Consider the following 21,244-nt stretch of genomic DNA (forward strand, 5'->3'; position numbering starts at 1 on the left):
ATACAAAACTCATAGTGTTCAGTACTCTGCTGCAGGTTCTGTAGAGCACTTTCTTGGATGGTGAGAAATATGGATTTAAATTTTCCTAAGGTGACTTAAGGAATTCAATTTAACTCTCCTACATCACTGTAGGAGAGTGTTACTGAGAAAAACCATATGCTGCTATTCTTTATAAATAGAAGGAGGGACTAATGGAAGAAGGCTTGCAGAGGTCTTGCTGCTGATTTAATAGGATGAGAAAAGAGGGGAAAAAAAATCAGTTATCATATTGTCCAAGCTTAAGTATCTGGTTTACCTACAGAAATTGGGAGCCTAAATTCTGTTTATAATCAGAGAGAAAAAGGCTTTAAATTTAGATTTTGTGAAAAAAGTACTTTTTTTCCTCCTACTAACTGTATTTGTAGTATAGACACATAACTCAGCCAACGTCCATGTCTGCAAATTAGATTTTCTATGTGCACAAAGCAGTAAGCACAGGACAAATTCTATAAGAAAAATCTTATCTGTTTACAAATGCAGCTAAATACAAAAATGGTTGAAAAAGTGTTTCAAAAATTCATTTTACATATACAGTTTTATTTCATTATTTTATGAAGCAGTTTCTACACCATAATCAGAAATACATTTAATTTGCCATAAGATGTTGTAAAATCTACTGTAGTGGGTGATCCTCAGGTACTAAAGTTGAGACATAAGAGCTTTACGTATACTAAAACTTAACATTTTTCCAGCACCAAGTGATCCACCAAAGGATGTTACATACAGAAACCTTACTTCCACATCAATAATGCTTTTCTGGTCTCCTCCTCAAAAGCCTAATGGAAATATACTGTACTACTCAGTTTATTTCAAAAACAATTCAGGAATATTCATACAGGTAAGCTTATTTTTATATTCCTTTGTAGAAGTCAATGAAATGTTCTAATAATTACTAAAAGATTAAATAAGTTTTATAGTTATCAACAATGGGTTTTTCATATTTCCTTCATCGTGTTGTAGTTTTTAAACTTACAAAGACAGAAGCACATCTTGTAATCATATATATTACATCTCACTGAGCATTCATATCATATAAGCATTAATGCCAATAGGTTTTGTGTAACATTCCATTATGCAAAGTTTTTATATATATATATATATATATATATATATATATATATATGTGCGCACATACACCTAATCTAATATATATCTACACACTTTACATATGTAGTGGATAGACTCAAGACCTGCTACATGTATGGCATGCACTCAAGAATGTTTCTTTTAGTCCAATCTATCAATGTCAGCAAATTTCTGGTTCTGGTTTTACTTTTTAATACATATTTGTATAGTATTGAAAATATGATGGCAATGTGAAGGTAGGGAATGCATTTTTTTTTCCATATTTTTCTTACTCTCAAAAGGACATTACTCTTTAGTATCTTGAAGCAAAGATATTGGTATTCTGAAGTAAAAGCTGAAAAGACAAAATCCTATAAATAATATTTTGGTGATGTATTTTCTTTTTTTTTTTCCTTGCTCTTGCTGCTTTCATCCTTAATTATGCACTACACTTATTAATTGTATATAGTCTTTCTATTCTACTTTCTGTGAATATCTTATGGTACAGAAATATAATAAGAGAAATAAGCTTCCTTTACAGTTTTTTGGTCACAAGTTTTACACACATGGAAGAAAATAAAGAAATACAAATTAATTTCTAAAATTATGTATGGAAAATAACTTTGACTGCGTAAATTTATGACCAAGATATGTTTGGGGTGAGGTATGCATGTTTTTGAGGATAACTAGAAAAAATATTCACAAATGTTAGAAATAGCTGTGAGTGAATAATTGCTGACATACTTCAGTGTATACACTTCTCTGACTCTTGTGCAGGTATGTAGTTCCTGGGCTCTGCATAGTTTCAGGTCCAAACAGGACTGTGCCATGAATTCACATTCTGATGAGATTAAAATCAGGGCTTCAGTTCAGATCTAGACTCTGTTTGCACACATTGCTATAGCAACAGCTTTTTTCTTAAATCTCTGGACAAACCTTTTCATCAGTGCATCACCTGAACCAGCCCTATGAAGGACATTTCAAGCAATTTTAGAGGAAGACTACAGACTTGGACTATTCCTGCCTTTAGGAAGGTGTAACTCTGAGATGAATGAGTAAGGTGAAGCTGACACACTAAGAGAGAGAGCAAAAAACCCCCAGGATGTGCCCAGGATTCTGGAAATAAAGGAAAAAGATAGGGAAGATGAAGCACAGTAGCATTGGCCCAGCAAGGTGAGGGTCCAGTTTTATGATCATGTGATGTAGTTAGGCCAGGAAATGATGGTGGCACAAGTGGAAGTTAATGCTGCTGTGGCATATTATGCGTTGTCAGGAGAAAAGTGCTGACTGTGGTTCTACCTCTGTGAGTGGAACCTACTATTTTCATCCTTTTGACTTTGATTTTTATCCCATCCCTCTGCCTCAGAAGATAGGTTTCAGCTGCTGTTGCATCTGTCTCTTACTGCTCATGGGATATGAACATTAATCTCTCAAATCATGATCAAATCTTAATCTGTCTACTCCCTTTAACTCCTTCTGCCCTTCACATCCTGTCTGCTCTCTGTTTAGAGTTGCAGCTACCATATCTACACTGCAGTCCTAATCTGTACCTTGGCATTCCTGTGGATGAGAGACAGATTTCAAGCAGGTGAAAAAAAGCCAACTCATTTCTGTCAGATATTTTATGTTACTCCTTTTACAACAGAGAAATGCATGTGTGAAAGTCAGCCTGATATGTGTCTATATATATATGTATATATATGAGATACATACAGACAGTTGTAAGCTGCATGAGTATGCATACATATAGCTTACAGCTTTCTGTAATTTAGAAGTAGAAGCATGTAATTGCAGGGTCTGTTGCTAAGTTTTGTATTGCACATATTTGGAATCCTTGGTTGAAATACTCTGTGTCAAGGTCACCATTCTGCTTATGTTTAGTCAAACTGTATTTTCAGTTTGAGAAATTATACAGGAGAATTGAAAAAGTGGGTGATCTTTTCACTTTTCTCATTTTCCCTTTGTGGGCAGCCATTCTCTACCAGTCTTTCCTCTGCTTCTTTGTCAGGACATAATGTCAGAAGTCCAAGTCTTAAAGCATAACTTCTAGATGCCTGAATAAACACCCTTGCTGAGGAATATCAAGCTAATTAATATCTCCCAATGCTCTCATAATCTGAACTGGATACAGAAGTCATACTAAACTATTCTGTTGCCTCAATTTATCACTGTCTGTGCTATTCTGTTGTCTCAATTTATCACTTCTCACACATTCTCAAAATGCTCAGTCATATTAAAACCTAATCAATATAAACCACTGACTATTAATATGTTAAAACTAGGAAGTTAGTGGTTGCAGAGTGAAGCATTTTGTTTAGGGAAAAAATGCCCAAATACATAAAAAAGATCCGAGATAAAAGATACAGTTTACTCCTTGACATGTTGCAGAAATTTGAGTTTTCTGTCAAAAAGGGAAAATTTATGTACCCTCATCAGTCAGAAAAATAAAGTATAGTTTCTTTGCTTTACTGGTCTACATGAAAAATAACACTGCAGCTGTCCAGTCAGAAGCCCTGGGATGCTCAGACCCAAGGTTCAAGACCAGCATAGCAGAAGGAAATATTTAGTGATGGAGATTAGATTTAAGGATTTTGGTAGATGAGTGGGCTGTTTCTATGGGGATGCTGACAGTTGTAAAAGAAAATGTGTCAGAGAGGGAGGAATGGCCGGTAGCCAGCTAGAATAAACCATCATCTGCATGAGGCTAGGTTTCAGTTCAGCTTTATCTTTCATCTTCTGCTGTCATAGGTCTAGGGAAAATGCTACTTCTTGGTGTATATACCCTGTCCCAGTGCAGTAAAGATATGACACGTATGCTGACAAAAAGTACTTCCTTCACAGATGACATGACACTGTACCTCTTCACCTCACTTCTCTGTGACACTGCTGGTCTCCTACACTTCAAGATTTCACTGTTTGCAATAGTGAAATAGCTTTGCAGGTTTTGCTCCATGATCCCTTGCCTGGTGCTTGAAGCAATCACAGTGCCCATATTCTCAGTCCTATCCGGGAAATAAATGAAAGACTCAATGGAAGTAACTTTCTCATGGTTAAATATGAATCTATGAAATATATAATTGGCTTGAATGAACTCTGTTATTCAATCTCTATATACTTCTGTTTTGATTAGCAAGAAAGTGGAAAGGTGCTACAATTGCTAATTACAAACATAAATATATGCTTCAATAAATTTCCCCAGTGTAGGAATTTCAGTACAGAGGAAAGCTGTCCTGCTCTGACAAACCAGAAAGGGGAACCAGGGGCAAGGACTGAAAAAAAGCCCATGATCCTTCTAGCAACTGACCCAAGCTGACCCCAAATCATCCAACCTCTACCTCAAGCCAAGCTAAATGAATATGACTGGATACAGTTCAGAGTGAAATTCGACTTGGTCTACCCTTGGGATCCAGACAAGGGATGCAAACAATGTACTGAAGTACTTAAAAGTCAAACATTTTCTTTCACTGGTATGACCAAAGTAGGGATTAAAAGGGGAACTTCTCTACAATACACTGCAAATTTATAAAAGCTGGTCTCAGAATGGTACAGCAGACAAAAAGGAAATAACTTCTCTTAGGATTTTACTGGAACAGTGAATATTACACTCCTTGAAGGATGGTTTGGACTAGCCTTCACAGTGTCACCACTGTCACCTGATTCCCAGAGTCAAGTATGTGATGCTCTGACTCAAAACAAGAATACAATACAATGAACCTAAAGAAGAAAACAGAACAGGGGTAAAATGTTAGCAGTGAAGAAGAGCATCACCATGTTTTCCTTATGCAGCTAATTACAGCTTTATGCCACTGGAAATATCTGCCACTTCCTGAGGTGAAGAAGATACTAGTTTCTGCTGACACTTTCATGGCTTGAGTGTATTGCTTACACTTAGCTGCTTTTAATAATCTGATACTTTGCTATGTCAAAACTTCTTTCATGTATGGATGAAGAAAGAGACAGAAGGAAGAATTTCTTCAGCTGTAGCCAAAGATCCTAAGCTGTTTGCTTTCATCTGCAGCCACAGTTAATTGTAAAACTTCCTAAAGTGTTCTATCCCCAGGGTACAATTAGTACAAGTTTCATCTTTTCTCAGTTTGTACCCACACAGCTCTTCCTGCTCACTGTTACTCTGAATTATGTGCTCCTTTTTTTTCCTAATATTTTGTCATATCAGTAGTTTGAGATATCTCCACTCCTTGGGCTCCTCACAGTAAAGGAGCTACCTCTTAAAATAGTTTTTGTTGACCCACCAAAACCCTGTTATTCATGTTGGTTCACTGAGTCCTTAGCTGCCAGACAGCTGCCTAAATTGTAAAGGTCTTTTTAAACTAAGAGTTGAATTTTCAGCTGTTCATACCAATAAACTCCCATTAAATCTAGGATTAAACTTGATGTGGTAGCCTTGACATTTTTACCTTGAAAACTCAGGTAATTATTTAAGGTATTATTATAAAAATATCTGATTATTACATGTTGTTATAAATTACTAGTTGTTGCTAGCAATAATAACAACAATAACAACGACAACAACAACAAGAGGGTATTAGAATGCTTCCTTTGGGCCAGATGATGTTTTTTGTCATACCCTGCTTGAGTGTCAGAAAGTTTAACTAAATACCTTAGAATCTGATCCACTGTTTCCTGTATCTTAACTTACCAAATGTAACACAAAGCTCCTTCCAGCCCTTTTCAGATAGGTATGAAGTTAGTATGAAATCCAAACTACTTCTAAAAGTCATATATTAGGGTGGAATTTTTTGTATTTTTACTGATGTTGACTCGACCTAATCTGATGGCAAAATTAACAGTGTGCTTATAGTCAGTTAAGGAGTGGATACAAAAATTTATATTCACAATTTGTGCAGCTTCTGTTCTGCATTCAAAACAAAGGCTTACGTTTTCATTGCCAAACTGTTTACTTATTTATGTTATGTCAGTACTAGTGACTGCAGGCAAAACTAGGTCTTCAGATACAGACATAAAAATCTCAGGGAAATGAATGAGAGTGTGACCTATTGTCTTCTGTCGAAAAAAAATATTTTGCCTATACAAAAAAAATTGAAGTGTTGCATTAGATATAGAAATTGATATGTATTGGTGGCAGACATCAAGATTGCATACTGAAATATCAGTTTGCACAGTATGGATTGAACTGTGATAAAGCATATCACAGTGACTTCTTCAGTAAGAACTTTCCTTATGAGAAATGTAATCCATTTTTCAGCATGCAGTTTTAGCATTCCTGGGCTTACATGTGGTATTTCTAAATTGTAATACCCAAATATTTTTGTTGCTTTTCTCTTGCTTTAGTAAGTTTCCTCTCACAGCCTCTCCTTTTCAGAAAAAATTTCCTTGAAAGCTAACTTGCATTTTAAAGTGGAGGGTGTGGATTTGATCTAACACCAAAAATAGGGGGCAGGCCAAATAGCTGGAATTCATGAGGGGGTTGGGCAAAATCCAGCCCACCCTGAAAATATTGCTATGTAGAAAAGTTAGGATTTTTTTGGTCCTGAGAAGTGCTGTCCATGTCATCTGCTCAATGGGGCAATGTGGCGGCTGGAGAGAAATGCTACTGGCTCTTTGAATCAGCAGTGAAGATTTGACTCGCTACCCAATGCTTGAGATGATTATGCTTATGGGCTAAATAACTTCTCAACAATTTTCAAACCATGAACCAAACTGTGGTGGATCATCTAAGTCAGGTTCCTGTAAAGCAGTGGATGATACAACACTGGTATATCTGAACTTACATAAATAATATACTTTATATTTTTTTCATCTTCCAAAATGGTTGATTCTAAACAGGAATAGGCTCCTTAGAGGTGCTGCTCTGAAGAACTATCTTATTGTTGTAGTCACAGTATTAATGACTTTTTTCTGCAGTTCAAAAGACAGTGGGACTAGGTTCTGCTGCTATCCTTTCAGTAGCAAGTAACTGCACAAAAGAAAAAAAATTCTATTGATGCCTTCAGTTTAGCATGGTCCACTCACTATAAACATTTCCTTAGAGATAATAACACAGTGTTACTGCAAGGAGCAACTAGCAAAAGGAACAGTTTATCGAGGGGTGCAGTGATATTTCTGCCACTGAAAGTTTTAACTGCAAAATCTACTATCATAAAAATAGATTAAAGAGAGAGAAGTCCTTTGAGTTGATTGACAATGATCAGCCAAGCCATGTGCAATTCATGTAATCTATAAACAATTAGCAAATGCTTGGTTTTTTGGTCATTTTCTTGATGAAATATGGATAAACACACTGCAATTCAGTTTTATTCCCTGAATTGGCATTCAACAATTACAGAAAAACAGAAGTCAATCATGTACTCTGTAGTACTTACAAGGAGTATAAATAGATATCATACAATCAAGATTTCAGAAAAAATCAGTACTCATTAGGAGTCAAAGCACAGGTTTATGTCTTCTGAGTGCTATGGTGAATCATGTCTGCTGGTGGTGGTGGTGGTGGCTAAATGGAGAACTAGAAAGCGAAATCAATGAATAAAAAAACATTTTAAGTGCTAAAATTTTCTTTTATTTCTCTCTTTAGAATTTCACAAGTTATGATAATGACAGCAACGTCAGTGTAGTGCTGGATGACTTGGCAAAATACAGCTATTATACTTTGTGGTTAACTGCAAGCACAGCAGTTGGAGATGGAAACAAAACCAGTGAAAGAATAGATGTGTATACAGATCAGGATAGTAAGTTAATAACATTTTTAGTGCTCATTGTATATAAGTGCTTTTATTAAATATTTATTAAATATTGTCTGACTTGAAAATTATTTTACTGTTATGATGGCAAAGTTAAAAAAAGACCATTAAATGTGGTTTTCAATGCTGCAATATTTATCTTTGCAAGGAAGGCATTTTCATCTGAGTCTTTGAAATACTAGAGCACATAGAACATAGAGCACAAGCCTCTGTGGATACAAGCGATAAAATTATTGTTTTAAGCTTTTATTAAGACTCTTTTCCTAAATAAATTTAACAGAAATGATTATTCATATATACCTTCAACATTTTCACTTTTGATATTGAAACACAAATTATTTTTAAAATTTTTTTGTAAAAAAATATTACAACTGACACTTTCAGACTAATTATATTTTGAACAGTTATTTCTGGTTGGGGTTTGGATGTTTTATTACTGTAATCCATGCATTTAATTTTTTGCTTATTATCTCTCATAGTCCCAGAAGGTTTTGTTGAAAGTCTGATCTATCAAAACATTTCCTCATCTTCTGTAAATGTAAGCTGGCTTCCACCATCCCAGCCAAATGGCTTAGTCTTCTTTCATGTTTCTCTAAGTTTAATGCAACTGGGAACCAGTAAGATATTATCTTTCCTTACTTACAACACAAGCATAATTTTTGATGATCTGGAGAAATACAGTGATTACATTCTGAAAATCACACCAGCCACTGATAAAGGATCTTCTGAACGACATACTCTAAGTCTTCATATAAGAACAGATGAAGATGGTAAGATTAAGATATTTTATTAATTCCTAAAAACCCAAATATCTTTCTAAAAGAAAAAGAAATTATTTTTCTTGTTTCACTTAAAGTGTTTTTGTAACACAGTGACACAAACTACTACTGCACATTTCTATTTTAAGACTGTGAAACAGAATTTTTCATTGTGACTCATATTTTTCTGAAATTATCCTTATTTTTCTCTTTCTTATTTTTTCATATAGTCCCAGAATCAGCGCCTGTAATGAAAACATTTTCAAATCTCTCAACTACCTCAGTTATGCTTTCATGGGACCCTCCCACAAAGCCAAATGGTATTATAATACATTATGATTTAAATCTATTTGGGCCAGAAAGGAATAAGTCATTCTCTACCACCAATAATTTTATCATTTTGGAAGACCTTCTGCCATTCACATTGTACAGCATTTATGCAGCTGCCAGAACAATAAAAGGACCTGGTCCATCTGCTGTGCTTCAGTTCTACACAGATGAGTCAGGTGAGCAAATTCAATTATAAACAGCTTCAAAATATCAGCCTTATTACAGCATCCATCTTAGATCTGAGCATCAGACCTGTTGATATGAAAGATTAATTTTCCATTGGTCTGTGAGTGAAGAGCTTCCAGACAAAGGAAGCACTGCAAGGCAAGTGTTTCCTGAGTACTCCTCCTCCTGCCACAGTGCACAAGAGGAGGTCACATTCTGCATAGGATTACAAAAATAATTCCATGAAGAAATATCTTTTGCCTTTGGAATGTGTTATGGTTTGCAAAGTGTCAGGGATTTTGAAGAAAACAACAGCACTTTTCTCTTCATCCCCCCATGTAATTGAAAAATGATAAAACATGGAAATATTTCTGACACATTCGCACAGTTCTCCTGTGCATGGACCTCCTCTCCCCTGCATGGTAAATTACACGTCTTTTAAATATATGATGAGATGTGCTCCATATAGGGTGTAGGAAGCAAAATGTATCGCATTCCAGCTATATATGTAATATGACTTCTGATAAATGTCTTTGTTCTGACAGTAGGGATGTTTAAGTGATTAATAGATTTGTTAGATCTCTAAGAAGATCCCTTGCTGACTAAACATGTATTCTGGATCAATGGAATTTGTTTCATGTCAAAGTGGAAAAAAAGATTGAAATAGCAAGGAAGTACTGTTAGCTTGAGTTCAGATACAAATGTTAACAAAAGTGCCTATGTTCTCCTGCATGTATTGTTTTGCCTGGAGTATTTGTGATTTGGTACTCAATAGCATTTCTCTTTTGCAGTGCCATTAGCTCCACCCCAGAATTTAACCATTGTGAACTACACTGCAGATTCTGTGTGGCTAAAATGGGATCCAAGTCCCCAGTCGAATGGTGTTATTATGAGATATAATTTTAAGATTTATCAAAACAACACTGAAAAACTTTTTTTTTGGGTATGTTTATAATTAAGAGTGTATAATCTTTTAAAGTATTTTTCATGCTTTAGTAAAAAAAATATGGCAAATATTTTAAATGTCTGTTATGCTCCTAGAATTATGAAGCACCTATAAATTCTTATTTGCTAAGTTTATTTTCCTTCCCACCATACCTGTAAATCAATTTTTCAAATTTAACTGGAAAAAATGTTAAATTTTAATGTGCTTTGAGCTTCTAATAGTTCATTAACAGTGAGATTTACTAATCTTACTTGGTATTTTAGTGTAAGCTTGATGTTAGAAAATGACAGAAGTTAATTGTTTTGTGGCTACCATTGTTTAACTATTTAGTACCTATGGACTTTCAAAATACTTTACCGTCTTAAAAAATAGTAAAAACTGTTCAGAAGTCTTCATTAAAAAAAAAAATCAAAGAATAAGAACTGAGTAAATTGTAACTGAAGCAGATACTATATAAATGTTCAGGGCCAGGTTGGGTGGAGCTCTGAGTAACCCAGTCTTATGGAAGATTCCCTGCTCACATTATGGGGGTTGGAGCATGGATGATCTTTAAAGGCACCTTCCAACCTGAACCATTCTATGAATCTATAATTTTATGATATACAAAATTTGATCAAGGCTTAAATCTGATTGCTTGTGTGGCCCCAAGGAATGTTCCATGAACTGCAAAGGCAGCAAGCTGAGGTCAGGATTGCATCTCAAGCTTAGAAACTATACAGTGAGCCCTGTTCATCTGAGATGCTTGTAAAAGCTGCAGGAAAAGACAGTGCTGCAGTGAAGTCTGCTGTTATTCACCATTGTGGGAGGAAGTGCTGGCATCATCCCAGTTTCTTCCACAATGCCTGAAGGCCACTATGAGCATGTGAAAGAGAAACAGTGGATTCTACAGCCAGCTGCCTTTGGAAACACATTCTTTGGGTAGTTTCATAGAAACCACCAAAGATCTGTAAGGAAGTAGAAGGTTAAAGGGGTTGATGTGAAGCTAGAAATAGTTTTCAGTATTTGAAAGCTATTCAGAGTGGAAGAGGCAAAACTATGGCTATAAATCTTCTATTTATTTCAGTAGGTTCAAGGTGAACACTATAATTTTTCTAGAGATTAATTGTGTCCTAATAATATTTCCTTCCTTAAGAACATTTCAGGCTCAAACCATGACACAAACATTGTTGGATTAGAACCATACAGCCCCTATTTTATCAGTGTCTCTGCCTTTACCAAGCTTGGGAATGGCGATCAGTTCAGTAATGCTGTCCAATTTACAACGATGGAATCAGGTTGGATATAATTTTTTCTAAGCTGCAGTTCTGACAATTTTAAATATATTTATATTTGTTTTCCTTGTAAAGTTGAACAAAAGTCTTCCTCTTCTCTCCAAAGAAAACATAACCTAGGTATCTCACTGTCTCTTGCCTGTGTAGCAACAATTCACATTCCTATTGTAGACTAGGTTTGAAGTCTGATTTCGGAAGTGTAAAATTAAAAATGTCCTCATCTGAAATGAAAGGCTTACATGGCTACTATAAATCTTTTAATAGCAACACAGATAAAGGGAAGAAAATTAGATAGGTATCAGTCTTTGCAGATCAAAGCAATAATTCAGATCCCTATGAAAATAACTGAAACATTAGCAGTATCAAAAGCAGCTGGACAAAAGATTGGCAAATGAACTGGAAATTATATTAGACAAATAGAAATTTTTAACTTTTTTTTTTTTTTTAGAATTTATTTTAGGAAGGAAGCTAGCTACTAAAAGTGAAGTACATAACAGTCACTAAAGAGAGCCTGTGGGTTTGTGAAACTGGCTGTTGTGCAAAACTGCATCTCCTTTGCCAGGACAGAGCAACTCCCAGGCTCTGTAAGAGCTGTCAGTTCCAGGGAACAAGCATGGGTTAGGGGGCTCCCAGGTTCTTCTACACTGTTAGCAAAGGGAGCAGACCCCAAAATAAAAAGATCCCATATGATGACTACAGGTCTGCTAAGATCATGCTTCCAGTGAAGATTCTTTCCAGAACTGGTAAAGAAGCATTTCTGGGGAAGAGTTTTGCTGTTTATTGTGCCAAAGAATTACAACACCATCAGAAATCTGGACAGACAACACTGAGCTGGTTCAGTTTGGCTCTCAGACTCTTGCAGCTGAAGGTGATCCTCCTCAAAAGCCATGGTCATCCATCAGTTGTTTCATTTCATCACTGACAATCCGTACTTGTGGTACTTTCCTCATTTCTCTTTAACCAATTGTTCATGCATAATTGCTCTATTTTCAAAGTGATTGTAGTATTTTCTACCTTCGTTAATTTTTATGAGAATTTTAAAAATTTCTTTTGCTACTACCAGCAAATAGATGGGAAACAATAAGGTGAAAGAATTGACATGAAAGGTCTGAAATCTGCCCAGTGACCTCTGCACAGAGAAATGTAATATAGTGCCTGAAAGAAATAAGGCTTACAGATATATAAGAGAACAAATAAATAAGGAACTTCTGCTGTTGATGCTGTTGCTATGTGTATGGAGTAGGTATGTAGAGTATGTATACTGTGTATGTTATAGTACACTGTGTTTAAAAACACGTGGGAGAAATATGAGCAAAAAGTTTTGTTGGGGAAACAGAACTGAAGCCCACAACTAGGAAGAAGCCAGATAGATGGCCTCTTCTCTCTCAAGTACTAACATCAGTCACACTCATAGCAGTTGTAAAGGAACCATCTAATGAGGACAAAGTCATAGTTTTGTTCCATGTGGTTTTTTTATTAATTTGTCTGACACTGCAGTGTTTGACTCTTTCTATGAACACTGGGTGTGCATCTCTAGTGATACTGTTGTGTGATTACAATTTTAGTTGCAAGTGCGTGTTAATCTTTGCTGCCTGTGTATTCTTTAAGTGCCAGATGCTGTACAGAACATTCATTGTATCGCAACGAGTTGGCAATCGATCCTAGTGCAGTGGGACCCTCCTGCTTCAGCCAATGGCATAATTACACATTACATCATAGCAGTTGAAGGAAATTCTACAAATGTTTCATCTTATGGTACACTGCATACTTTTAGAAATCTGCTTTCCAACGTTACTTATCAAATTAAAATAAAAGCTGCAACATCTGCTGGTGATGGTGAGGAACAGATATGCAATGCCAGTACACTTCCAGAAAAAGGTAAATAATTATTCAAGTTAATTTTTTGTTTAATTTAAATGATGACTGTGAAACAAACAGGTATGAAAAAAACTGCTTCAATACAGGCAGTTAAATAATTCTGTTGTTTAAATTTCTTGCTAATAGTGAATGAAGAGAAACAGGGCTTCCTCTTTCTCCTGTTTTAGAACACACCTAGTGATGAGAATAAATTGCCATTTTTAAAAGCACAGCGAGAACACCTTTTTCTATGTGAGTTTGAATAGTTATTTTATTAATTTATGGTTACCTATTATTTTTTGCCCTATAATATCTGCCCTGTTCCTTGTGTATTTAGCATATTTGAGACTCTATGTCTGAAAAGTTTTTGGGAGTGAAATTTTTGTTGTTTTGCTTTTACTAACTGACAGTCGTATGAATTCAATAGCAATAAAGCTGTTCAGAAGTCAGGAAGTTGAGAAGAATTTAGCCTCTACAAGCAAACTTTGTCATAACTTTTCATGGCTAGGATTTTTTAAAAGACAAAAGAAAATTGTGAGCTAAATACAAAGACAAATGTAGACAGGTTTTCTGGCATTGAAGCGAAAAATTGTTACCCCAAGTCTGTCTTCCTTTTTCTTTCCACACACACACTTCACACTTCACCTAATCTTGGCAGTGCTTTCACTTGACATGTGAAATGTGGAGATGATACTCTATGCAAGATAGAATTAGTTCTATGTGAGTAGCTGTGTACCTATCTTCTAAACTGAAAGTGGAGAGGAGCTCAGATCTGAATCCAGGAAGCAAAGGCCTGTTTCAATCTCCAGTCAGGGATGATTGTTACTCTTGGAACTATTTATTGGGATTTTTTTCTTCTTTGGTGATAGTTAAATATAAAAATTTTAAAAAACTATGTTAAGCAAGAAACATCCAGATAACATTTCATGTTTCTTCTAAATTACAGGAGAAATTATTGCATTTAGCTCTTTTTTTGTGTTCTCTTAAGTGAGATCAATTTATGCAATGGAGTTGAGGAGGTCTCTATTTCAGAAAAGCTGGGTAATTAGAAAACACAGGGGTGGGATGGAGGAGCACTACTGTACCCCAGAGGCTTAGAAACCAAACCTAGCTTTTGTAATACTTTATTACCAAGTTTTTGAATAACTTAAAAGATGAGTTGCAGCACTGGTATAAACTTCAACTGAAAGAGTGAATTTTCTCAGATCTGTCAAATAATAAACACAAGACTCTGTGTCAGGAGCAAGGTTTTGGTTCAAATGACAAATGAAGGGGAGCAGCTCGGCTGTGCAGGCTTGAGTCAGACATTGAGCTGGAGGAGCTCATACTTACCATTACTCTTAGATTCCCTGTTGCTAGCTTCCTGAGTGGCAGGCACCTCCACTGGATCCCTCCTGTCCACAAAGCCTTGGTCTCCCATTTTGAGCTTTGGTTTCCAAATTTCTTAAAATTAGACTTGTGGAAGTGCATGTCTGAATGAATCTAGACCATGTCTGTGTTGTCAGCTGAACTACTGCTGCTTTGGTTCCAGATCAAATGGATGAGCTCCAAATGAGGACAAGCCCCTTGCTGGCATATTTTGGCCAACAATGTGAAAATAGCCAGAGTTGTACTTTGATGACTGCCCCTCCTCATGATACAGTCTATCCCACTAAAGCCTGGCCACATCTGTTGTTTGAACTATGACGTGGCACATTCATACACATTTCTGATGAAAATTTTCTGAATAAATTGGCTTCCTTGTCAACAGTTCCCCTACAAATGCTGCCAGTTTGTGATCCCTGATGGTTCCCTTCTGTCCAGAGCCTTGGCAATTTAAGACTTATGCCTGGTTCATCTGTCCTCTTGTTTGTTCAGAAACTTCTGTTCATCAGCAGGGCTCAAAATCCAATTTTGAAAAGGCAAAGGCATGTTTAAGTATTAGACATGAGCATACTCTTACACAACATTTTACAGTGTTGGCTGGAAATAATGTAGTGAACTGAGCTGCAGTGCTCTATGTTAGATGCGAGCTCCTGCATTTCTGGACATTTCTCAAATGCAGACAGAACACTCAAAGCTTTCTTTTACACCATAGCTGTACAGCCAACCTTCAGAGCTGAGCAGCCAACCTTCAGAGCTAGAGCAAGACTGAACCTGGGGATCGAGTTCAGGCTTGGAGAGAGTTGCATAAGGAGGGATGTTACCCTCTGGTAACAGAGGAGAACAGGAGACTTGCTTGGATCTTGGAGGATGGGGGAAAGGCTTCTAGCAGTGTTAAAGAAGTCTGACACCTGAGAAAGTTAAATTGTTGGGATTTCTGAGAAATTTGGGAGTGGCTATTAACTAGTCCTTAAGGAAAGACTGAGAAAGCTGTGGATTAAGCCTGAGCTTTAGGGAGCGACTGGTAGTGTCTAATATCCATGTTATAAGGAGTTGTGCTAGCAGGGAAAAAAAATAAACCAGTCTTTATTTTGTAACAACATTTGTTTTATGTGTCTTATCACTGGGAGTTTTTCTAAGTGAAGGATTTATACTGCGACACATGTACTTTTTGCCACAAACTCTGCACTGACCCTTTCTTGCTGTGTTGTTGCTTAGTCATATTTACAACAAACTAGTTATTATTAGGACATTTCCTTAGCTGTGTGTTTGCATGAATTGTTTTGTAGTGACTGGATACTAGGAATTGGAGATTCATGGATGGGAATGGAAACAGTTTTATAGCTGTTGTCAGCTTCTTATTTATGGTGGTCTAAGATTAGTCACAGAATATGTAGCCAGCACTGAGTCACTGACAATGCATTTATTTCTGACATAAAGTGAAATCGAATTTGGCTCAGTGTCTCACTGCATAGCATTTGACCTTTAAATTCTTGGCAAGATTGTTTGCCTTTCTTGAGGTAAATTTGTTCATATCTGGGTACAATTAAACATGAATCACAAAGCTTAAATTTATGAGAAGATTAGTAGTGTTTTTTGTCTAATCTAGCTCCATTGTTATGGTAAACCACCTTGGACAGGCTGCAGTATGTTATAAAACCTGTCAGCTTTGTAGTGGTAGTATTAGTTTGTGATTAAATACATTATAGGGGATATGAAAGATAATATAGTATATGTACACAGGCATAAATGAGTTAGGATTTTATGAGTGAATAGATATCTTTGGATTATTTTCAAGATAATGCACATACTAAAATGAAATTTCATTAAGGTTGAATGAATTTTTTAGAAGCAAGAGAGAGCCATAAAATAGTAGAAAACTTCTCCAAAAGGCACACTAAGGCTGTGAATATTCAGTTAACTCACAAATCTGGGACAAGTGTAACAGTCATTCAGTTTACAATAAAAATAGAACAATTAAAAAGCCACTTGGGGTATGCAAAGCTTGAATAACAAAAAGAAAACTGCTTCTGCTTTGAATTTTTTCAATTAGACTTTACTTTATAGACTTTCCATTGTTTTCTGAGAATGTTAATGTTAATTGTTTATGTTAATTGTTAATGTTACTGATTGCAGTATTAAGACAGAGTAATTCCCCCACTTCTCCCCCTTACTGCTAGTCATGCCTGATATTATACCTGAACACAGTCTAAGAAGAGGCTGAGGCCCCCACTGTACTCTAGGGATAGTCCTTACCATTTGTTTTCTGCTAAACAGAGATGCATTCATGATGACTTGGCTAGAAATTTGCCCAAGAAGCATTTTTTCATTTAACCTGGGCTTCATTTTCCAGGCCATTAATAACTTGTACAAGTTATTAATATACACAGAAGTATGCTTTGTGAATAAAGAAGAGTAATGCTAAAGGAATTGGTGATGGGAAAGTTTCTCAGGTCTTTTGGTGTGGAGGTGGAAAATGAGCATCATCTTTTGTTACATGTGTACAAAATGTCTTTTCTCTGTGCACTCGAAAGGTTCTGGATTTCTATCTCCAGTATGGAGGTTCCCACTGGAAAATGTGGGCTTCTTTTATTCAAGACCTTTGAGAAGCACAAAGCATAGCAAGAGTTTAAAGCCATCTCCACATCCAAGGAAATGCTGTTTCCCTCACCATAAATCCTTTTCTCAGGATCTGGCAGTTCATGACAGCTCTGAGCTGGAGTTACATGATTTCCCTCATTAAGTAGTGAAGAAAATGACAGATGACCGTGATGCACTGGAAGAATATTTAAACCCATGCCCTCAAGTGGTTCTTAGGGCTGCAAGTTTTATGTGCAGTATGGATGGTTTGCCCTGGTTATCCTGAGGAATCAGCCTGCTGAAGAGCCACTGTATTGGAAATGGCAGAGCTTCAGTGATCCCTGTCACTAATGCAGAAAAGGGCTGTGTGTTTCACATGTTCAATCCCAGCTGCAAATTCACATTTCAAAATTTTGTTAAAGTCAAATCATCCAAAAATTGCAGAGTGAATTAGGAGTAAGAATCTTTTTAAAACACTTCTTTCCAAGATGACTAATTTTTCCCAGGTGTAATTTTCTTTATGTTATTTGGACTTCTTTACATTTTTTGGTCCAAATTTAAGTTAATGGCTTGGAGGTATATGGAAAATCTTCACTAGAAAAATGCAGTATCACATGGTTGCTGCCAAGTAAATTGTACTGGTGTTATTTTTATAAGAAGGTTGATAAAAGTAGATGATTCATATAGCATAGGATAAAGGAATTTTTGTCTTTTTTGTAGGGACTAGGTCCACTCTGCATTAATATATAAGAAATGCTGGTGACATATATGTACAAAGCTGACTTGGATAGCATCTATAGGTCAAATACAAATGTTTACTGAATAGCAGACAGTGTTTTAGTTTAATGGAAAGCTGGACATTTAAGACTTGAGTACAGGCAGCTTTTTATTATCCTTTTTAGCTTAAAGAAGTGCATTTCTCTCTAGATTTGCATGATTTTATTTTTCAGTACTTAGATCCCACAGTTGGACACTGAGTTTTCTAATGTGCGAAGGACTGAGAAACATGGTCCATAGAGGCTCTTTTAGGACGTGCTCTCAACTGTGCAATTTCCTTTAAAGCATATCTGATAATGTCAGTCCCAAGTCATGGGAAAAATAGTCTACAGTTTTTTAAATTTCTATGTTAGCAAAATAATTTGAGTCCTCTTCATGATGTACTTATTCATACTGAGCAGGACTTTGTATCATGATGAATCCTCCTGAAGTTAGCATTTTATACTCAATTAGTATTTAGTATGATCAGGGTTATCAGCTTAACCAGTGGAACTCATTTGTGTAACTAAGCTTTCAAAATTTAATATAGATAGTCAATACAGAATATTCCTTTTCTTTTCAGTTACTTCTATTTTCTGAAGACTTTTTTTGGTGTGTGCCCGCTGCTGTCGGTTCTACTTTGTTCTTCACTTTCCTCCTATCGATGTTCTTAATACCGCCCAACAGACTTCTAGGCTGCCACAGTCCTTTTAATCCAAACTCCAGCTACAAGCAGCTGTTCTGTAGGCAGGCTTTTTTTTTATTAACTTTGTTAGGAACTATGCCATATCATATTACTGTCTTCTGTTCACGGCCCGTGCAGCTGTAGTTGTTGCTTTCCACAAAAGTCTCCACAGAAAGCCACAACCTCTCTTTTCTCAGTAGATTTGTGTATGTGTCCTTTGCTGCCCTTAGGTTATCTTTGCACTGTGAATAAGGTTTTTTTCAACCAAGTGTTTTTTGTTAGTTTAAACCAGTTCTACTGGCCAAATTCAACTTGATATGAGTCTTTCCACTGTGCTAGTGCTTTTTCTACCAAGAATTTCCTTTTATTTATGTTATCAAATAAAAACTTAATCTCAGAGCAGTCCACCAGCTTTGGAAGGGTTGATTAGCATTGTAGCCAGGCAAGCACAGGGCTAAGATCTGCCAGACTAACTTCTATTTAGGTGTTTAACTTTTTGTCAACTTCAGTGAGAGTTCAGGCATGTAAATTTGTTTTAGGAGCTTAAAATCCCATGCGGATCTGATTTCAGTTACTTTTCATTGAAATTTAGGCATCATATGAACAATGGGAGATGAATCTGAAAATACCTCATTCCTCTTCCATTCCAGAAACTGAATTCACCAGCATTTCATGGTTAACCTCTCTGCCAGCTCCCTGGCTGGCTTTCAAAAGCTGAATTAGAAGCTATTAAATGGAAAATTAGGTGGAGTACATTGCACCAAATGTTTCAGACTTAGAAAAACTCCCTTTCCCAGAGATAGTTGAATTATAGTAAACATAATGCAATAGGGCAAGACTGTGAGATACGTGATGAGACTTAAGGGATCCTATGTATGATTCTTGGGAAATTTAAACTTGGGATTAGAATGAGAATTTCCACTAGCTAATGAGAGCACAGTCCTCAGCAATTCGTTTCTTATAATACCACTATCACAACCTTTTTCATGCCTTTTCTTTCAGTGCATGTTTCTGGAAATTTGGATTAATAATACCATTCCCATTAGGTACATATCAACCTGTCAGTGAAGAAGAATTAATAATAAGTCTTTATACAGTTCCAATGTAACCTGAAATAATAATTGGAAAATATGCAGTTTCTGGCTTCCATAATTTTTAGTGTGAACAGTGATCACTTCATCATAGTTAAATCATGTTTAGAAAATTTAGACAAGCTGCATGATTACTCAAGGAAGCATGGAATGGTTTGTTCAAATCAGTACCATCTGTGGAGAGAAAAAGTTGGGGGAATTTTAGTCATTCTTGAGGAATGGAAATCTGATTCTCCATGCTAGAGTAATTGTAATCCTCTTTGTATCTGTAACCCAATAGCGTAGCTGTCTTGAAATTGTCTCTGAACACAATCACCAAGTTCAAGAGACACTGTGCCACTGGGTGTCACTGCTCTTCACTGTGGCCCTAGGACCGAACCTCTTTGATCTGCTCCGGTTTAAGGTCACATCTTTCCATTTGTTTTAATGAGTGATTACATTTATCTTTGATTTGCCTATGTAAGGAAGGAGACAAAATTAGCTTGATTTTAAACTAACATTTAAGGCTCTAATTCCATTTTAAAAGTCTGTTTAGGGAATGACAGAGAAAATTTTGCTGCGAATTCTGCTGACTGACCCTTGATTATTAGGTTCAAAATATTTTGTTTATATGGGTCTTCATAAACTGGAAAAAAGAAAACATAAATAGTTATCCAAGCTTTTGTGTGGAAGAGGAAATGCTTGTCTGATTGTCTCCTATCAGGATATCTGCAAGTTTGTCTTTTCAAATGATGGTTTTCATGTAGTGTTACTTACTGGGATAATCCCGGGTATTACCTTCAGCCTTGTGAAGGTAATGTGCATGGGCAACCTCAGCAGTCAGTGGGAAATAGGACAGATAGAAAGAGAAACATCATTTCTCCACCCTCTATTCTCCCCCCACTTTCAGTGAGTTTGTCTCTTTTCCAAATACAAGGAAGGCTCATAGAGGCTGGATTTATTAGAATTTTGTTAGTCTGCCAGAGAGCCCACAAATCAGAGCCACCATCCTTTTGCCCGATACAATTTCTAGTTCTATGAAAGCCAAGCGTCTTTTCTTTCTTTAGAAAGAAAGAATTTTCTGCAAAATTACTAACACTCAGTTATTTTTGATGTCATCATGCACGTTGAAAATAAGGGAACCAGGTGCTCTCCTTAAGAAGGAAAGGCCACCATGGTGTCTAGACCATAGGCATTGCTCTTCCTGTATCTGTGACCAGCCTCTTTAACCTGCCTTATTTTAGGTGCAGAGACTGCAGTTGTGCCAGCCAGGACTTCACCAGCTGCACACTTGAGCAAGTGAAGGCACATATTTCCACCTTCCTACTAGCACCCAGCAGCTAACCAGTTACTATCTGCTTTATGGCAAACCCTAGTATCTGTATTGGAATATAGCCCAATAGTTAGTTTTCTATTCTAGCCCACATTTTATCATTGTCATTTTTGAGTGTGTAAGAAGTCATATTTTTACAGTATCTTAACAGATACTAACAGCTTACATTACAACAGAGTAGAAGATTTATGGAGGAAAAATGCAGGTATTTTCTACTAACCACACAGCATTTCTCTGCCTTTATTTTTCATAAAGTGGTAGTCAAACTAGGACATTTCTTGTAATTTACATAACTAGCTAATACAGCTTAT

General features: G+C 36.3%; 1 protein-coding gene across 6 annotated transcripts in view; it reads left to right on the forward strand.

Moving 5' to 3' along the window:
* PTPRQ (protein tyrosine phosphatase receptor type Q) overlaps positions 1 to 21,244 on the forward strand; it is a 128,440-nt gene that overhangs the window by 53,425 nt on the left and 53,771 nt on the right. For 5 of the 6 annotated variants that reach the window (XM_038154564.1, XM_038154558.1, XM_038154560.1 and 2 more), the window contains 7 exons: positions 732 to 877; positions 7,655 to 7,808; positions 8,300 to 8,590; positions 8,809 to 9,084; positions 9,865 to 10,016; positions 11,152 to 11,293; positions 12,899 to 13,168. In XM_038154564.1, coding sequence (XP_038010492.1) covers positions 732 to 877; positions 7,655 to 7,808; positions 8,300 to 8,590; positions 8,809 to 9,084; positions 9,865 to 10,016; positions 11,152 to 11,293; positions 12,899 to 13,168 — 1,431 coding nt within the window. The remainder of the gene's footprint in view (positions 1 to 731; positions 878 to 7,654; positions 7,809 to 8,299; positions 8,591 to 8,808; positions 9,085 to 9,864; positions 10,017 to 11,151; positions 11,294 to 12,898; positions 13,169 to 21,244) is intronic. The other variant, XM_038154561.1, reaches the window with a different exon arrangement.

The sequence above is a fragment of the Motacilla alba genome, chromosome 1A (assembly GCF_015832195.1).
Source record: "Motacilla alba alba isolate MOTALB_02 chromosome 1A, Motacilla_alba_V1.0_pri, whole genome shotgun sequence".
NCBI classification, from domain to species: Eukaryota; Metazoa; Chordata; class Aves; order Passeriformes; family Motacillidae; genus Motacilla; species Motacilla alba.